The sequence below is a fragment of the Erythrolamprus reginae genome, chromosome 7 (assembly GCF_031021105.1).
Source record: "Erythrolamprus reginae isolate rEryReg1 chromosome 7, rEryReg1.hap1, whole genome shotgun sequence".
Taxonomy (NCBI): Eukaryota; Metazoa; Chordata; class Lepidosauria; order Squamata; family Dipsadidae; genus Erythrolamprus; species Erythrolamprus reginae.
The window spans coordinates 36805523-36826275 of NC_091956.1; the positions used below are offsets into that span (position 1 = coordinate 36805523).

A 20753-nucleotide genomic window follows, 5' to 3' on the forward strand; every position below is an offset into this window, starting at 1 on the left:
CTCTTATGATACATCACTAAAAAAATTGAAAAAAGTTAGTCTTCAGAACTGTTAAAAAGAGATAACAGAAAATCAAAACCTGCTTCCTCTCCTTTCACAATTCAGGCACTTGTGGAGTTAAGGCACAGAAAGACAGATTTTAGTGAATCTTAGGAAAAGTGCTCATGGTCAGAACAATTGAAATGTGGAACCAAGTTCTTCTTCATTGGAGGTGGTGCAGATGGGGGGGGTAGCGTTAAGGGGCTGCAGGTAGTATTTGAGCAGCACATTGGATTCCTTGAGCCTTCTAGCTATGCTTGAAAGCTATACAGAAAATCTGTATTGAGAATATGAATTTCCTAAAGTTATTCAATTTCACTGGGTTTGGATTGATCTTTGCAAAGAAAAGTTCCAAACAAAATAATAATTTGGTTAATTTTAATAATTAACAATGAAAAAAATATTTTTATGATTAATCCAAGTTTTCTTACATCAATGTCTTTCTCCTCATGAAAAATGTATATTTAAAGCTGATATGGAAGCATTCCTTTTCCAAACAAATTATGATCAAATATTCTAATTTGTGCAAAACAGTAACAAGTGTCAATCTGAAAAAATGCCTTTGTCTTAAAAATAACTACTAATCTGCACATGAAATACCAAAAACTTTATTATGGATGTACCCCACTGTTTTCTTTTGAAGGAAATCTGAGACCACAATTTGGGGGATTACAGATAAGCCCATATACAGTAGCTGCACATCACAATTCATTTTTGTGGATCACAACAAGCATTTTTATGACTTAGTACAGAAATGTTCTGCAAGTATAAAAAAAATGAGAGTTCTCTCATGCTGTACAAGATCAGGTGAATATGTGTTTTACATATAGTATTAAAAATAAGGAACCAAATCAGTTCTATCACTCTGCTAAAGTTGCAAACTCTGGAATGTTCAGCACACAAAAGATTTTTAAAACTCCAAATATAATTTAAGTGCTTTTCATGTGCAAACTGTTACTGACTAAAGCTTTTCAACAGTTATGTAATTACAGATATAAATACCACCTGCAAAGATAGTAGAATATGCTATAGAATCCCATTATACATTTGCTAAATTTTCAGAAAAAGAAATGCTTTATTTCACTCGAGTAGTCTCTCCTGATGAAGTTATTCTGACTGAAGGCATTTCACTTGTAGGAAATAGACCATTCTTTGACTGAGGCATCATGTGATGTTGTTACCAAGGTATTTTCATCCAGCCATGCTAAACCGCTAATGTGATGTAATCTGTGTGCATCTTAGCAAAGAGAAGATGAAAGAGAAATGTGAGTAATTACAATCTTGTCCAATTGTTTAGATGTATTCTGAAAAAAGCTTAGCACTAATATTTCACTAGCTATATAATTGCTTCCTTGGCTAATACTGCTTGCTCATCTTGCACATCACTGCTGTAAAATGTTGGATCTGGTACTTTTCCTTTCCTGAAGCTCTTATGGTTCTTCTCTTAACATTAAATACTGTATTTTTCGCTCCATAAGACGCAGTTTTTTTCCTCCCAAAGTAGGAAGAAAAATCAGCCCCGTCTTATGGAGCGAAGATGCAGGCAGGGAGGGGGGGGGAGGCTGCGAACTCGGAAGCGCCATCCCGCCGGCTGGCTGGCTAGCTGCTGCCTGGCCCCCTCCCTCCCGGAGGAGGGTCTCCCTCCGCACCACCAGCGGCGCTCCCCCCGCCAGCCAGCCAGCCAGCCAAGCCCCGCGCCCGCCAGAACCGGCTCCTCGCTCTCCCCCCGCCGCCCCCCGCAACCCTCTCTCCGCCCGCCGCTGCGCCTCCTTGACGCCGAGAGGAAATGCCGGCAAAGGTTTTTCTCAGCGGAGGTCTTCAATGTCGGGGGCGCACGGGCGGTTGCGCGCGCTCCCTATCTCCCTGCTAGCCCACTCGGAATATTCAAAATAAGAAAAGCCTTTGCCGGCGAAGGTTTTTCTTATTTTGAATATTCCGAGTGGGCTAGCAGGGAGATAGGGAGCGCGCGCAACCGCCCGAGCGCCCCCGACATTGAATATCACCTTCGCCGGCCCCGCCTCTCCTGCAACCCCCTTGCTGAGAGCCCGGGACGAAAGTGCTCTCGGCAAAGGTGAGGCGGGCAGGGCGTGCACATGTCACCGCTGAGAAGAACGGAGAGAGAACGAGAGTGAGTGAGAGCAACAGACAGCAAGATAGAGAGAAAGTGAGAAAGAGAGAGTGAGAGAAAGGAGGGGTAGAGAAAGAGATAGCAAGAGAGAGAGAACAAGAGAAAGAGCGTGAGAAAGAAAAAAAGAGAGAAAGAGTGAGAGAGAGAGAAAGCAAAAGAGACAGAAAGAAAACAAGAGAGAGAAAGTGAGAAGAAGAGAGAGAAAGAGGGGGAGAGAGAGAGAAAGAGAGAGGGGGAGAGAGAGAAAGAGAGGGAGAGGGAGAAAGAGAGTGGGAGAGGGGGGAGAGATAGCAAGAGAGGGAGAGAAAGAGAGAGGGAAAGGGGGGAGAGGGGGGAGAGAAAGAGAGGGAGAGGGGGAGAGATAGCAAGAGAGGGAGAGAGAGAAAGAGAGAGGGAAAGGGGGAGAGAGAAAGAGAGAGGGAGGGAGAGAGAGGAAATAAAGGAAGAGGAGAGAGAGAAAGGAAGAGAAAGAAAGAAAGAGGGATAGAGAGAGAGTGAGATGCTCAGTGAGCCTTTCTTTGAAGTTGCCTTTCTTTCTTTCTTTCTTTCTTTCTTTCTTTTTCTCTCTTGCTCTCTTGCTCTCTTGCTCTTTCATTCTTTTTTCTTTCTCTTTCTTTCTTTCTTTCTCTTTCTTTCTCTCCTTCCTTCCCTCCTTCCATTTCTTTCATTCCCCCTCTCTATTTTTATTTCTCTTTCATTTTCTTTCTTTCTTGCTCTTTTTCTTTCCCTCTTTTACCTTCCCTTCCTCTATTTCTTCTTTTCTTTCTCCTCCCCCCCTCCCTCCCTCCCTATTCTTCCCTCCCTCCCTCCCTTCAGTCCTTCCTCTCTTACTCTCCCCTTTCATAAGTTTCCTTGCTTCCTTCCTCTGTTCCTGTCCCTTCCCCCTTTCTTTCTTTCTTTCTTTCTTTCCTTCCTTTCCTCCCTCCATTTCTTGCTTTCCTTTTCCTTCCTCCCTTCTTTCCTCCCTCACTCCCTTCTTTCACTCCTTCCTCTCTTCCTCTCCCCTTTTTGGCTCAAAATATTTTTTTTCTATTTTCCTCCTCTAAAATCTAGGTGCGTCTTATCAGCAGGTGCGTCTTATAGAGCGAAAATACGGTAGATGGCAGACTTTCCTTAAATACCAAATCTCATGAAAAGAGCAGGAATTTAATTTGCCAGAAAGCAGTTTCCAAATGAAAAAAGGGGGGAAATATGGCTTAGAGGAAGTGCTATTTAATAGCAGGACCAATGGTAGGAACTCCTTCCTTATAAATTTGGAAAAATTGAAATTATAGGGCATCTATTATGGATTTCTATGCTGAAAAATGTCTCTACAAATTGAATGAATGAGTAAATGAATAAAATAAATGAAGGAATGAAATAATGAAGGAATGAATTGCCCCTTAGGTCTCTTGAATTCTACAATTCTTATGGGAGAAGAAACAGGGAAGATAACAATGCATGGATGCTTCTTCAATTAAGTCTTTTAGAAACAACTAATTTTAAAATTTCCAACTAACTGTGGAAAACGTTATTTTCAAATTCTTAAATTTCTCCTGAAAACTTCTATTTTGTCTATCAAATAGAATGTACCACAGATAATATAGGCTGCCACTCCTTTTTCAATCAATTTCAGCATTAATTCTTTCAAAAGAAAAAAAACCTGAATCACCTGGTATTTTGACTCGGGTTTCTGGGTCACTTAGGGTCCACACGTTGACCAACATGTCCATGCCACCAGTAGCAAAGTGCTCATTATCAGGGGACCAGGCAACACAAATTATTTTTGCATGATGGCCATAGAATACATTATGTTCCTATTCAGAAAAAAAATATTTATACAATATTTATAAACTCCAAATTAAGTTAATTATTTTTATTATTATGGTTTATTACACAATCAGCGAGATATTCATATTTGATTTGGCACTTTTGTCTACCTATCGAGTCCTTTCCAAGGACTGGGATAAGCAGATATGGATGTTTGATGGTGTTAAAGGTATATTGCAGGATATAAGCTGTTCTGAGAAAAGCTGCCTCTTGCAATTTACATGATTAATTATTTAATTATTATTTTATCTATCTATCTATCTATCTATCTAACTTTATCTATCTATCTATCTATCTATCTATCTATCTATCTATCTGATTTTTTTTTTTGAAAATAAATTTATTAAATATATACAATAAAAACCAAATACAGAAAGACAAAAGAGATATGGATATTGTACATTTTTTACACTCTACTTATGTAGTAATTGGGGAGTGGGAGAAGGGGGTTGTGAAGGGAGGGAAGTAGATATAGAAGGAAGGAGGATAGGGAGAAGAAGGAGGGGGGGATAGAGAAGCGAAAACCAGCGTTAGAGCTGGGTCTTTCATGATTTGCGGCCTGTAGTTTGAGCTCGTAGTTGGTGTGTTTTACCCTAAGGCTTTATCGATATGTTTTGAATGTAGTTTTTAGTGCCAATATATATAATTCATTTAGGGGTTTATTTTCTTTGTAAAGTTGGAGTTCGTGTCGATCGATGTTTACAGTTTGTTGTTTCAGTTTGATGTTATGATTTGTGATGTAAATTGCTATTTTTTCAAGTTGTTTTTGTTGGATATTTTTCTTGATGAGTAATTTTTAGATAATTCCTTTTTTTTAACCAGAGGTACCATTTATCCCAAGCTTTGTAGAAATCTGTCTCATCCTTGTTTTGCAGTTCCATTGTTAGTTTGGACATTTCTGCGCATTCCATTATTTTAATCAAGAGTGATAGAGTAGTTGGGGTTTTTTCTTGCTTCCAAAATTGTGCATATAAAATCCGTGCGGCTGTAATAATATGGATTATAATATATCTGTTTTCTTTACTAAAATTTTGTCTTGTGATTCCTAGTAGAAATAGTTCGGGTTTCGCATGGATAGTCTGAGAAGTAATTTGTTCTAGTATAGTTTTAATTTTTCCCCAATATTTTTGGGTGGTTTCACATGTCCACCAGATGTGGTAATATGTACCTGGTTTTTCTCTGCATTTCCAACATAATGGTGATAGATTTGGATACATTTTTGCAAGTCTAGCAGGTGGCAAGTGCCATCTGTAGAACATTTTATAATGGTTTTCCTTATATGAGGTTGCCATCGTTAGTTTATAGTTAGCAGTCCAAATTTTTTCCCATTCTTTTAAATAAATTGTGTACCCAAAGTTTTGTGACCACGCTATCATAGATCCTTTAACTATTTCTTCAACAGTATCGTGTTGAAGGAGGATATTGTATATATTTGATATTTGCTTTTTTTGTGGACCAAAAATTATTTTATCAAGGGGGTTATTTTTTTGGAAGTCTGATTTGTTCTTATCTTCATTATATTTTGATTTTATTTGTAGGTAGTGTAACCAATCTACTTTAATACCTTTTTCCATGAGTTTTTGCTTATCTATCTATCTGATTTTTTTAAAATGCCGCCCTTCTCCTTAGACTCAGGGCAGCTTACAACATGTTATCAATAGCACTTTTTATCAGAGCCAGCATATTGCCCCCACAATCCGGGTCTTCATTTTATCCACCTCGAAAGGATGGAAGGCTGAGTCAATCTTGAGCCGGTGATGAGATTTGAACTGCTGACCTGCAGATCTAGCAGTCAGCTTTAGTGGCCTGCGGTACTGCACTCTACCCACTGCGCCACCTCAGCTCTTTATAATTATAATAATTATTCAATAATTTATGTACTTACATGTTTTAATTACACCAAAGCTATAAGTGAAATCAATATAGGGGAATAAACAATGCAAGATTACATTTCATAACTACATTTAAATGGTTATGCATTTTTTAAAAAAAAAATGGGGGAACTGGTTTCAACAATAAAGTTTGGTTTGATCATTTCGACTTATCAATACTTTCATTTGGAAACATAATTTTTTCAAAGTGCATCCTAATTACCAAAATTATAGGCCAGAAGCCTTTATACCATTAATAAATTTGCTTATGAGGATTGACCATAAACTGGCAGATGCAACTGCAAACTGATTAGAATTGAGATATGTGGCAGAACTATTATTATGCTTTCTATTTAAAATATGAAACTAAAAACCAAAAATTTGAGATGATTAATATAGTTCTTACCCTATAACCATCAGCAACGCTGAAAACTGTGACTACTTTGTTTGCATCTGTCACAGCCAGGAAAGCTCCATTAGGAGAATATGCCAGGTCAGTTACTGGTCCTTTGGCTTCCAGAACCTTCTCTTCCTTTTTTAAAGAAGCTCCATGAATTGCATATAAATACACTTTCCCATCCTGGAAATACAAACATAAAAAGGGTAAGCTTAAGGATGAACAAAAGGAAACAGAGGCTTTTACTGCATTTCTGTATGTATGTCAAAAGCTTGAAAATTAGATGATTTTATGAGAAATATTCTTCAATATTTCAACAGTTAGTACAGTTCTATACTTGATTTTTTATGTTTGTTACATTTCTTATATAACTTCTTTGTATATACTTTGCATATATTCCATGTTACCTTGCATATGTTCCATTTATATATTCCATTTAGTACATCCTTTCACATTTTATTCCTATCTTTATCTTTGTTACCAATCCAATCGTACCAATTGTTCCAAATCTCATAATACTCTGAATTACTAGTTCCCTTAATCTCCATAGTCATCCTATCCATTTCTGCACAACTATACTTTTTTTCCTATGGTATTATTTTTTGATGGGATCTCCTTATTTTTCCAGAATTGTGCATAGGATATTCTTGCAGCCGTGGTTTAGGTTTAGGTTAGGTTTATTGGATTTATATGCCGCCCCTCTCCGCAAACTCGGGGTGGCGTGATTATGTGAGTAATTAAATATTGTATTTTAGAGGGATATTTTTTCACCTTTATTCCTAGGAGCATGCATTCCAGGGTAAATTCTATTCTGCTTCAGTCATTTCCAATAGCCACTTATGAGTTTTCTTTTCCAAAATCCTTTTGCCTTAGAACATGTCCACCACAAATGGAAGAAGGTGGCTATTACATTTCCAACAAGTTGGGTTTAGAATGGGGTAAATTTTTGCTAATCTGGAGGGAGCCAAATACCACCTATAGAACATCTTATAGTAATTTTCTTTAAAAGCTGCCAATTTTATAATTTTTAGCCATATGAATACTGTGTCCTATATTCTTAGCTCAAGCTATCATCGTTCTTTAATCATTTCTTCTATTTTATCCGTTTCTAATTAATATTTGTATATTTTAGATATTATTATTTTGTCCGGTCCAAACAGAGTTTGGTCTAATGGATGCATATTCCTGTCTATGCCTGTTCCTTCTCTGTCTTTTTTAAATCTTGATTTAATTTGCACATATGGCCACCAGTCAATTTTTATATTTTGTTGGTCTAGTTCTTTACTTTTTAACTCTCCGATGGGGTGCAATATATCGTTATATTTGATAGTTTTAGTGGGGTCAATCAAATTAGGGTATATAATTACTTCCATTGTGGATAACCATCTCAGAATTTTTATATAGTATTTCTTTTTGATTCCCTGCCATGTTTCTATCAAAGACCTCCTAATGAAATATTGATTGAAATCAGTGTAGTTTTAAGCCTTCCCTCCAAAGATATGCATGCCATCCCCTTTGTAACCCGCGGCCCTCTAAGGTTAATACCTGTTTATTGGATAGCTTTATCTATTCTTTTATCCAATTGAGGGAGGCAGCTTTAAAATAAAGTTTCCAGTTTGGGAGCCCTAGGCCGCCTCTGCTCTTACTGTCCTGTAAACTTGATAATCTAATCCTTGGTTTCTTATTATTCTATTTAAATTTTGCAACTGTTCTATCTAATTCGTTGAAAATTTTGGTGTCTAGTTTAATGGGGGCTACTTGGAATAAATATAAAAACTTGGGTAGCGTGCTCATTTTTATTACTGCAATCTGACATAATAGGGACAATTGTAGATGTTTCCATTTCTCGAAGTCCTGTTTTGTTTGTTGCAATAATTTGTCATAATTATCTTTCATAATTGAAGAGCATTTATTTGTTATTATTAAACCCACGTATTTAATCTTTTTAGTTATTTGTAAGTTCAATAATCTTTGCAATTCTCCCTTTTGCATTGATGTCATATTTTTGGTTATCAATTTGGTCTTTTGTTTATTAATTTTTAATCCTGCTGGCTCCCCATATTTCTCAATTTCTTTAATTCTTGTTCTAACTGTATTGTTTTTTCTAAGAATACCACATCATCTGCATAAGCTTGCAGTATATTCCTCATCTCTTATTTTTATACCTTTAATTTCATTATTGCTCTCTATTTTATTTAATAATGTTTTCAATGTTAATATAGTAAATAAAAAGGGTGATAATGGACATTCTTGTCTCATTCTTTTAGTGATATCCATATTCTCAGTCATTTCTCCATTTAATAGTATCCTTGCTGTTTGTGTATTGTATATTGCTTCCATGACATGTACTGTCCAAAATTCATATACTGTAATTGATGATTCAAAAATTGCCACCTTCCAAAAAGAAAAAAAAACTTTCAATGCAATAAAGAAGAGAGAAAAAAGGTTTCCCCCCCAAATATATAATTTTAAATATAAGTGACTAGATACAATTAAGATTAAACTAAAAAGAAAGGGTTCTCCTTCATGAATCAAAATGTTCTTTCCAAAGAAGAAAAATTAAAGAATGCCATAGTAGTGCCAACTTTGTTATTTCAATGCCAGGTGGCTTTGTTATAGGAAAAGAAAAAACTTCAAGGTCACAGGCTAGAAAGTATCCAGTTTTTGAATGTAACACTTATTGCTTTTTGTATCCCCTAGCCTAGATGGCAGTCCTCCAAAAAGAAAATAAGGGTTTTATATTGCAAAAATATTATAAAACTTCACAGTTCTTAAATCTAGCTTCTTATAAAATTAAACTCTCTCCAAGAAGGGGAAAAAAATCCCTTCCAAGGCTTTCTTAATGTTGCTCAGTCTTTTTTGCTTATTTTCTAGGCACTCTCCTTTCGCTTTAAAAAGTGCAGAGAAGAGGTGTTTTCTCCCAATCTCTTCTCTCACCACTAAGAACAGGAAGCAGCCTTTCCGCTGCCTCCATGCCTCTTTCTCACACTGATTTCAGTTAAAAAACAATTTTAGGCACTCCTTCTTGTGCAAAGCTTACAAAATCCACAATTTAAATCTAAAAAAGAAATTTTCCTTACCCAGATGACATCACTTTAGCTTCTGTCTTTGCACTCACTGCCATTTCACTCTGGAGCTAAAGGTAACAAGTTATCTCCAATGGCAACTGGTCAGAGGACTGGATTCCAACAGGACTTTTGCAATAGTCCTGTGGTGTGCCAGACATTCCTCTCTTTCTCCCGACCCTCCAGATCAGATTAGCCCCCCCCCAAAGAGCCTCCAAATTGCCGTGGATCAGCTAGCCACCCTGGACATCAGGAAGAGGATGCTGTTGCGCTCCAGATGCAGCCACTCTCCCTATAACTTAAATTCCTTTGCCATTTCTCTCATCTAATCAGTTATAAAATTTATCCCATATTTTACAATACTTAGTGTCCTCCTTCCATTTTAACCTCCTTGTTAGCATATCCATTTCTGCGCAGTCAGTGTTTTTTTTATTATCGTTTCCTCTTTGGGGATTTCTTATTTTTCCACTATTGTGCAAAGGCCATTCTCGCAGCTGTCGGAATATGGATACCGTATATACTCGAATATAAGCCGAGATTTTCAGCACAAAAAATCTGCTGAAAAAGCCAACCTCGACTTATACACGAGTCACTGACCTTCACTGACCTGAAAACTCCCATGCAGCATTTTCCAAAGCTGCACAGTTCATATGTGAAAGGCAGGGAGGAAGGAAACCTCATGGCTCTGACTGGCAGCAGGCTGAACCAATCAGTTCTTCCTCTACACAGAAAGGAGGCATTGAGAGAGCTGTCTGATTGGCAGTAGGCTGAACCAATCACAGCTTCTCCTCTACAGGAAGCATTGGGGGAAGGGGCGGGAGGGTTGAAGAGACTTTCAGAATGAAGAGACTTTCAGAACGACGACTTTCTCTTCTGATCAAACCAGCAACAATATTTTACAAGTAAATAAAATGTACAAGTAAAATGTAAGTTACCCATTTAAATTTGATTAATTTCAAGTAAAAGAAGAGATTATTTTGTAAGAAAGTTGCAAGAAATAAAAAACATTTAGGAAGGAAAAGTTACATAATAACAACAACAACAACAACAACAACAGCAACAACAACAACAGAGTTGGAAGAGATCTTCTAGTCCAACCCCCTGCTGAGGAAGAAACCCTACACTACTCCAGACAAATGGTTATCCAACATCTTCTTAAAATCTTCCAGTGTTGGAGCATTCACAACTTCTGGTGGCAGGCTGCTCCACAGATTCATTGTTCTAACTGTCAGGAATTTTCTCCTTAGCTCTAAGTTGCTTCTCTCCTTGTTTAGTTTCCACCCATTGCTTCCTGTTCTGCCCTCAGGTGCTTTGGAGAATAGGTTGACTCTCTCTTCTTTGTGGCAAACCCTGAGATATTGGAAGACTGCTATCATGTCTCCCCCATAGTTCCCTCTAATCTGAGCAGTGAGCAATCGCTCACTTAAAAATCATCACCAACTCAGAGTTTTCCAAACCTGCCCAGAAGCCGAGAGGGAAAGAGTGAGAGGGAAGGAGAGAGAGAGGAAGAGAGCGAAACAGATAGAAAAAAGAGAGGAAGGAAAAGAGAAAGAAAAAGAATGGGAGTAAGGAAGAGAGAAAGAAAATCAAAATCTAGTTTGAAACTAGCTCAACTATTTAAGTGGCATTTTGATATTGATAGAGTTGCCCTATTTTGAGCTCATTGTTATAGACACAGTACAGTATTTTATTTTGAAATTCTCTGAGGCAAAAGAGGGTGGGTTTTTTATTTGTTTGTTTATTTATTTATTTTTTCTGTGCCGCCCAGTCCCAAAGGGACTGCCGCTCAGAAACTATACTTTTCCGCCCCCCCCCAAAAAAAAAATTAGAGGGAACACTGGTCTCCCCTGGTCCTTTTTTTCATTAAACTAGATATACCCAGTTCCTGCAAACGTTCTTCATATTATTATTTTTTATTCTTCTACAAAAACAATTTTAATCAGCTACAATAGAAGAATATTACCAGTAGCCACTGTATTTTCCACCCTAGGCTTATACTCGGGCCAATAAGTTTTCCCAGTTTTTGTCGGCTTATAATCAGGTCAACTTATATTTGAGTATATACGGTAATTAATATTGGATTTCTTTTTTATAGTTCTTGGTAAAAATACTTAATAGGAATAACTCTGGACTTTTTTCAATTTCATTCTTTGTAATTTCTTTAACCATTTTGCTATTTTATTCCAATATATCTTTGCCTCAGAACCAATGTTCTCTCTAATTTTTTCAGTGTGGGCGGAAAAGTATAGTGTCTGAGCGGCAGTCCCTTCGGGACTGGGCGGCATAGATAGATAGATAGATAGATAGATAGATAGATAGATAGATAGATAAATAAATAAATAAATAAATTTATTTCCCTCTCTCACTTCTCTCTTTTTCCATCCCTGTCTCTTCCCCCCTTGTCTCTCTCTCTCTCTCTCTCTGAACTCTTGAACCATTTCCAAAAACAGCTGAGGGCTCGGTTTTTTCCCCCTCTGTTATCATTTGGGTGCTTTTTACCATATCCTTTAAATCAAGAGCCACTTCTCTCTCTCTTTTGTTTCTCTCTCTTTCCTCTCATTCTCTGCCTGAATCATTTTATCATTTCTCTTTTATCTTCCCTTTTTGAACTCATTTCTCTCTCTCTCTCCTTCCTCTCTTCTCTCTCTCTTGCTTTCTTTTTCTCTCCCCCTCCTTCTCTGCCCCCTCTTGCCCCCTTTCTCTCTCCCCCCTCTTGCCACCTCTTTCTCTCTTCCCCCTCTTTCTACCTGTTTAACGGTATCCATGCCGTTCTCCTCTGCTGCAGCGGGCCTACCAAGACCCTCCCCCCAGAGCTTGGGCCGTGCAGATAAGGAGAATGCTCGCCCAGCTCGGCTGAGGCAGGGGTGGCCAGGTCCAAGGATGCTCGGAGCGAAGCCGCCTCATCCGAGCCGGGCAAGCGGCTGTGGGAGGCACCGGTCAGATGCAGCCTCTACCCGGCTTAGGCGCTTGGAGTGAAGCTGCCTCATCCGAGCTGGGCAAGCGGCTATGGGAGGCGCTGGTCAGGCTGCCCAGGAAAGCAGGGCTTTGCCGGCCAGCACGACAGTGGGGGAAGAGGTGGAGTTAAGGGCCAAGTAGGCCAAGCCTGGGCCCATCGCCCCCGGCTCCAGGGGGCAGCCCCAGCGTGGCAGCGGGGGAGGAGGAGGTGAAGCTGGCTGCCCAGGGAAGTGGCGCATTTGAAAAACACGCTGCTTTTCAAACACACGGCTTTTCAAATGCGCCGTTTCCCTGGCAGGCGGCTTTGCATCCTCCTCCTCGGCTGCCGCACTGGGGCTGCCTCCTGGAGCCGGAGCCGACGGGCCCGGCCTTGGCGCACTCGGCCCCGGTGTGGCTGAAGCACGAGCTTCGCATCCTGTACTGCTGCCGCGCTGGGGGCTGCCCGCTGCCGCCGCCTCCCCCCTTCCATCCCAGCAGAGGCCAAGCCTCAATTGCTCAGGGAAAGGGCGGAAGTGCCTGATGGGCGCTGCCATCTTTCCCTGAACTGGCGGGGGCAAAGTGGAATGGGGAGCGCGTGGTTTTTCAAATGAAGAAAAGCCTTGTTGCTCCCCGCCCCCAACTCGGACACCCAGCTCAGCTGGGCAACCTTTGAAAAGGCTGTGCGGGGGGGCATTTTTCTGTGCAGGCGCGCACCTTAAAGGGAACAATGCTCGGAACACTTCCACCATTGGTGATAAAATATGCCTTTTTTTTTTTTGCACTTCCAGTATTTGGGTTATGCATTAGGGTAAATCTTTGATATTCTTAGAGGTAATAAGTGCCAGCAATAGAACATTTTACACTCGATTTCCTTGAATGGAATAGATTTTATAATTTGCCAATTAAAGTTCCATACTTTTTTTCATTTATCTAGGTCAATTGAATGTCCAATGTTTTTTCCCCAATTAAATCATATTATCCTTCACTATCTCCTCTTTTGTATCTAATAAAGAATGTGTATATTTTGCCAATTAATTTTCCCACCATGCCTATGACTATCCTGTCGAGGCCACCCCTTCGTTTTTGGAAACAATTTTCTTTGTTATCCTTTTGGAATTTATCATGTATTTGGACACATGTCCACCAGTCCAGTAACAGTCTTCTTTCACATAATTCTTCTCTTTATCTTAATTTTAGTTATTTATCTAACAAGTCTTTATATTTTGTTATTGTCTTGGATTGTATTAAGTTAGGGTGGTAGATTTGATTCAAGCGGGGAGATTCATTCAGGTATTGTTTGCTATGATATTTCTTAATATCAAGCCAAATTTGTAGTAACAAATTTCTGAGTATGTGTTTTTTGAATGAGTCTTGTGCTTATTGTACCAAATATATGCATGCCACCCAAGTAATAGATTCTGCCATTCTAGTGTCAATATTCTTTTGTTTTCTAGTTTGAACCATTCTTTGAACCAAGTCAGGGCAGCCAGCCGGTAATATAATTTCCAGTTTGGTAACCCCAATCCTCCCCTTTCGTTTACATCTTGTAGTGAATTTTGTTTCGTTCTTGCTTTTTTTTATCCTGTCATATGTAATTTTTTATATTTTTTTGTCAATTCTGTAAAAAATTGCTTTCCTGGATTTAGGTATCACCTGAAATAATAATAATAGCCTCACAAGAGACTCATTTTGAAAGAGGCGGTTTTTCCAAATAAGGATAGCTGTAAATTTTTTCATGTTTCTAATTCTTTTTTAATTTGCAGTATTAATTTGGTATAATTGTCCTCTTTTAGGGTTGAGGGAATCCAGAGCAAGATACCAGGGTCTTTCGAGACTGAAGGATGTCAATGTAAAAGGGTTGAGCACTTTGCCATGATCCACATTCCTAAATATTTTACTTTTTTGACCACTTTCATATTTGTAATTTCTTCTAATTGTTCTGTGTTTGATTTTTGGTGAAGTTTTTAGTTATAATTTGCATTTTGCTTTTATTATTTTTTAATCCTGCTATTCACCAAATTTTTCAATATAGTATATTTGCTTGATTTGGGGGCTGTTTCAACTGAATCTTCAATTATTAAATGCCAAATCATCAGCAAAGGCTTGTACTTGTATTGTTCTTTTCTTATTTTTAACCCTTTGATATCTTTGTCTTCTCTTATTTTTATTAGTAAAGTTTCTAAAGTTAGTATAAATAGAAGAGGAGATAGTGGACATCCATGTCTTACTATGTTTTCTATTCTAAATTTATCAGTTTGCTCTCCATTGATTATAATTCTAGCAGTCTGACTGTTGTATATTGAACTAATCAATTCCAGGGTTGAAGTTCATCTTTTCTAATTGTAATTTTATAAATTTCCAATTGACATTGTGGAATGCTTTCTGAGCATCAAGGAAAATCAGTGCCATCTGTCTACCTGGGTGTTCTTCATAGTACTCTAATATATTGATGATTGTTCTTAAATTATTCTTTATTTATTGGTTTGGAAAAAACTGTTCTGGTCATGAGTATCCATTCATTTTGTATCTGTTTTATTCTTGCCACATAGATTGCAATAAATATTTTTAAAGTCCTTGAGACCTCGGAGAGGGATGGCATACAAATCCAATTAATAAATAATCAGGTCTATAATTTTGTATTTTTTCTATATGTGTCTCAGTTTTGAGTATCAAAGATATCAAGGCATCCGTTCGTGTTGCTGGAAGTTTAGCTTCTGTAGCCACTGTATTGAAAATTTCTAGCACATTTGGTCTAATTTTATTAATTTCTAATTTATATAATTTGGCCAGTAAACCGTTTGGTCCTGGGGCTTTATTGTTTTTTTGTTGTTTAATTATTATTTCCAATTCTGTCATTGTTATCTCTGTTTAATATTTGTTGTTGTTCCTGTTAATGTTTTAATGTCTACAGATTCTAAAAACTCTGATTTTTCCTTCTTCTATTTCTTCATGAGCATAGTTTTTTAAAAAAAATAAAATTCCATTGCAATATTTTTCTTTTTCTCTCTACCACATTATAAATTTCCTTCTTGGTCTATTAGTTTATCAATGTTTTTTGCTTCTTTTTGTTTCCTCAGTCTGTATGCTAGCCAGTGTCCCGTTTTATTCGCTTGCTCGAAATAATTTTGTTTAGCTATTTTGATGTTCTCTGCTAGTAAATGGGGTTCTTTTTAAATCTTTTTAAATATTTTAAATTTATTTGGTTTTGTCATGAATTGCTGTATCTTGTTGTGAGCCGCCCCGAGTCTGCGGAGAGGGGCGGCATACAAATCTAAATAATAAATAAATAATAAATAAATAATTTTTCTTGGTTAATCAAATTTGTTTTATATAATCCCTTTTCTCCTTAATACTCTTATTTTGTGGTTCTATTTGTAAATCTGTTTTAGTTTTCTTTAACTCCTGTTCTATGTATTGTATTCTTTTTTCCTTATTCCTCTTGGTTATATATGAAGTAGTTAGTCCCCTAATATAAGCTTTCATTGTGTCCCAAAGTATTTGTGGTGTTGTTTCTTTATTTTTGATTATTTTTTAAAAAAAATCCAGTTCTCGTTTGAGCATTTCCATATCTAATTTTTCTTTTAGTATCTTTTGATTCATAATCTGTTTTATTTGTTTCCTTGTCTTCTTCCATGTTTCCTTGTCTTCTTCCATGTTATTGTTAATGGATTATGGTCAGCCCATGTATTTTTTTTCTATCTCAATTTGTTCTATATTGTTGCATATTTGAGAGGAAGCCAAAGCCATATCTATCCTTGACCATCTTTGGTGTGCATTTGAGTAATGTATATATTGTTATGTCCTGGCATGTCTTTCTTTCCATAGATCTTTAAGGGGCAAGTTCTGAACTCATCTCCCAAAAAGTTTTTGGTAGGCTACTTTCTTTTTGGTATTTCTTTTTTAAAATTCTTTTTGCTTGTCATTAGGGGCGTATATTTTTATTAATGTAATATATTTTTGTTCCATTTCCAATTGAATTATCAAGGTTCTTCAATTTTATGAGAAATATTCTTACTGTTCCTCCAACTGCTGCTGTCCCACCTCCAGGGTGAACTGCCACTGCTTCCGGTTCAAAACCAGGGTTATCAATTGCAAGACACTTCTTCTTATTCTTCATCAAAATAATCTATAATTGAAGAAACATGCATGAAATTTTGCCTGTAGTTTTTTCTTTCTAACATTTTTGTTCTAATATTGATTGCATCTACCCCCACTATGAACTTTAAAGACCTAAGAAAAGGGAAGGTAGGAGCTGTTGGAAAAGAGAACAATTGGGGGCATAGGCCAACTTTTTAAGCCCTTCCCAAAGGACTGAGGCTGTAATCGTTTTATCAGTTTCAGTGGACATTGTGCAATATTTTAATATTTGTTTTAACATTTGTTAACCTTGCTTTTAATCATTGGTTATTTTAATGTTCTAATGTCTTTAGTGGGGAGGGGGGGTAAACAGAAGAGAGGATGTATCATGATTCAATGGATGAGTGGGGTGTATCTGAGGAATGGATGGATGAGAGGGAGTAGATGGAGTGTATGACTGGGATGCATGAGATGAATGAGTAAAACAGAAGGGCCAACCTGTTGAACAAATGTAGAGACGGGTGGATGTGGGGAATTTCTGGGGTGGCAGAGGGCCGGAATATTCCAGTCTTGCTGGGGAGAGGCAGATATGGCAGGAGCCATGGGGTAGGCCACTCCTGGGGAACCAGAGTTCGCTGCTTGAAAGCGATCCCTTGTCCCAGCCCCATGAGTTTAACCCAGAGCACTGATGATAGGCGAAATCCGGACTCGCTTGTACATAATTCGGCAGGGCATGGAATACAGCCACAAAGGGGGCTCTTGACTGGATTGCGCCTTTGCAACCTCTCCATGGCAGTAGACCCTGGAAGAACTCCAGGGGATGAAATGCCAGAAAAGACGTCTAGAGAAGCGTTGGAAGAAAAGTAAATCTGGATCGAACCGAACACTTGTAAGAGCTCATATTAAGACTTATCAAGTGGCACTCAAGGTGGCAGGATGTGTATATCATACTGCCTTGATTGCATCAGCAGAATCCTATCCAGCCACCCTGTTTAGGATCACTCATTCCCTCCTCAACTTGGGGGGGGGGGAGTCGACCAACCCTTACAGGGCAGTGCTGAGGAATTTAACAAGTTTTTTGCAGATAAAATTGCTCAGATCCGGACAGACCTCAACTTCAATTGGAATACAGTGTCGGATGACAACGTGTCAGTCGAGGTGCTAGGGGCACATCTTAGTCCTGTTCTATGGGAGGAATTTGACCTGACAATGCCTGGTGAAGTGGACAAGGCTATGAGAGCTGTTAACTCCGCCACCTGTTTATTAGACCCGTGTCCTTCCTGGCTGGTTTTGGCCAGCAGGGAGGTGACATGGAGCTGGGCACAGGAGGTTGTCAATGCTTCCTTAAGGGGAGGAGTCCTTTCTGGCTCCCTGAAAGGAGGCACTTGTGTGCCCGGTTCTCAAGAAGCCTTCACTGGACCTGACTGTTGTGAATAACTATTGCCCACTCTCCAATCTTCCCTTTTTAGGAAAGGTTGTCAAGGTGATGGCACTTCAACTCCAATGGTCCTCAACAGTCCTCAACAGTCTGGTTTCAGGCCCAGTTACAGCACAGAAACTGCTTTGGTTGCACTGACGGATGATCTCCGGCAGGCCCAGGATAGGGGTCATTCCTCTATCCTGGTGCTTCTTGACCTCTCACCGATTTTTGATAGCATCAACCATGGTATCTGGAGGGGCTGGGAGTGGAAGGCACTGTTCTACTGTGGTTCTCCTCCTACCTCTCTGGTCAGTCGCAGTCGGCAGGGGTCAGAGGTTGGCTCCTAGGTCCTCTCCCCCATTTTATATCTACATGAAACCGCTGGATGAGATCATCTGAGAACATGGGGTGAGTTACCATCAGTATGCTGATGACACTCAGCTATACATCTTACATTTTTATGTTTTTAGTAATGAGATTTTTAGTACATTTAAATATTTAAATATTAGATTTCTTTATGCATTGTATTTTTTGCTGTGAGCCAACCTGAGTCCCAGGAGAAAGGCGGCATAGAAATCTGATCAAATAAATAAAATTTCCACCCTGCAACTACAGTGTCCACATTATTTCCAATCAACTGAGTGCTAATCCATTAGTTGCAACAGTAAATAACTAACCAGTTGTCTGGCCTGATCTCGTGGTCCAAGAGAGGGACTGGGCCAAGGTCAACCAACAAGCAGTCATGCCTGTGTCTTGTGAATAGAACCATTGCCTCTCGGTTTCTAGCCTGGTGCCTTAACCCAGAGTTCCCAAAACTTTCCAGCTTTGCAGATCGGTGGGGGGACGAGGGGATGGTTCAATGTGAGTGCCGTGCAAGTGCACACGTTGCTCACGCAAATGGAGAAGACTTGACTATGCTTGTTCAAACCTCTTTCTCCACTCTGCTATTAATTTTTGGGAAGGAACTCCCTAAATCAATATTGCTGCATTCTAGTAATTGGCAGTTACTGAGTTATATTTTTTACAGTTCACAAATATAATGAAATGTCAACCACCCCGACTACTAAAAGCAAAAAGCAACTAAATTTTAAAAAATTAATAAAAGAATGCAGTATGATTTTTCTGAATTTACTCACTTCTCCAATGCATATGACCACTACATATCCTTCAGGTCCTACTGCCACACATTTTGGTTGAACATCCATTTTTATAACATCTTGGCTGCTAAAATAAAAGAAGCTAATTTTCCCAACTGAAGACATATAAGCATACATATCATGAAGTATTCAAATTGCTTACAAAAGCAGCCAGTACAACTATAGCACAGGTCTGCAGACATTATAATAGCTTCTGAATATATTTTACAGGTTCACTGCCCACCTCAAGCACTACTGACTCCGACCAGTACTTGCTCTTTAAGAATTGTTTTGATTAAAACAAACTAAATATAATCCACCAATCAGAACTATTAAACTGCTCCTGAAGACCATAAAAAGGCTTGTGATATATCCCTCTGTAATTAGAAATATTTCCATTGGAAGTGGACAAACATCTTATCCAAATTCCAAGGGTTGTTTCATTTTATAGATTTTATAAATATCAAAAGAAGACACCATTCAAATGTTTGGGGTATGCTTTTCCAAAAGAGGAGGGGCAGCAATAGAAAAGGCCATGTTTCTTGGCCTCTTGAGCAAGTAGATGGACCTTCTCATCTAGGCAGATACCATTGGGAGAAGGGGTCACTTAGACATGCAGATTCTGAACTGTATATGGGCTTAAAGTTGACAACTAGTACCTAGAATTCAAATGGTTAATCACTTTATTCTCCAGAAGTGCTACACAGCACAATGAAGAATTCCATTATTATTTGTAGTTTCTGAATACTTTTCAAGAACAGTCTCATGTAGAATATATTACAGTAGTTCATTCAATATAGATGAATGACTATGAGTAAAGCCTCTCACTCCAAACAAGGATGCAAGTGGTAAACGAGATGCAGATGCAGCAATAGCTTTCCAGGGCACAATTGCCACCTTCTATTTGTGGATCCAGGAAAACCTACATTACAAGCCATTTGGTTAGTCATGAGAAAAATATGACCAAAGCCAAAAATATATATGGAATCTTTCACAGATTCAGTAGCATATACAGTAAATCCAGAGACAAACTTCCTTGCTGGGATTGAACATCAATTTATTTTCCTCTATCCAGATTCAATCCAACTCAAATTACCCTGCAAGTCAGGATTGAGATGTGCTATTTGGTATCCTACATTGATGGATGTTCTTCTCTAGTGATTACACACAAGTGTTGAATAAGAATTGGAATATCATTAAAACCCTGCACCTGCAGCACCCCATCAAATTTGTAATCTAGAACGTGATCTGTGTAACACAGCCAATTGGAGACCCCTCTTTAGGAAAGAGAAGAAATAATGCAGATCTTGAAATATACTATGACTAGTGGTATCAAAACCACCTGAAAAATCAAGCATCACCACGACTGTTACACTCCCCAATCCTAATCTCTCCAGGGTTATTGTTATCTTTACACTGCCTCTTGACTTGAAACCTAATTAAAATGGATCCAGATAATCAGTTTTCTCCATGGTTCTCTTCTGCTGCAGCCCCAGCACTTTCTCAATCTTTTCCCAAAAAGGAAAGACTTACATTGGTTAATAACTGCCCACATAGTGATGGATATCAAATCACTGCCTCCTTTAGAATAGAATAGAATAGAATTCTTTATTGCCAAGTTTAACAAACAAGGAATTTGTCTTGGTGCATATGCTCTCAGTGTACATAAAAGAAAATATAGATTTGTCAAGAATCATGAGGTACAACACTTAATGATTGTCATAGGGGTCAAATAAGCAATGAAGAAACAATCAATATTAATAAAAATCTTAGGATACAAACAACAAGTTACAGTCATGCAGTCCTAAGTGGGAGGAAATGGGTGATAGGAATGATGAGAAAAAACTAGTAGAAATAGAAGTGCAGACTTAGTAAAA

At 38.4% G+C, this 20753-nt stretch overlaps 1 protein-coding gene across 2 annotated transcripts in view; it reads right to left on the reverse strand.

Moving 5' to 3' along the window:
• Positions 1-403: 403 nt before the first annotated feature.
• The window catches only part of WDR1 (WD repeat domain 1), a 92461-nt gene continuing 72111 nt past the window's right edge, over positions 404-20753 (reverse strand). Inside the window, exons 11-15 of one of the 2 annotated variants that reach the window (XM_070757346.1) lie at positions 18877-18964; positions 16259-16369; positions 6254-6427; positions 3819-3963; positions 404-1276 (exon numbers count right to left, since the gene is read on the reverse strand). In XM_070757346.1, coding sequence (XP_070613447.1) covers positions 1167-1276; positions 3819-3963; positions 6254-6427; positions 16259-16369; positions 18877-18964 — 628 coding nt within the window. In that variant the 3' untranslated portion in view covers positions 404-1166. The remainder of the gene's footprint in view (positions 1277-3818; positions 3964-6253; positions 6428-16258; positions 16370-18876; positions 18965-20753) is intronic. The other variant, XM_070757347.1, reaches the window with a different exon arrangement.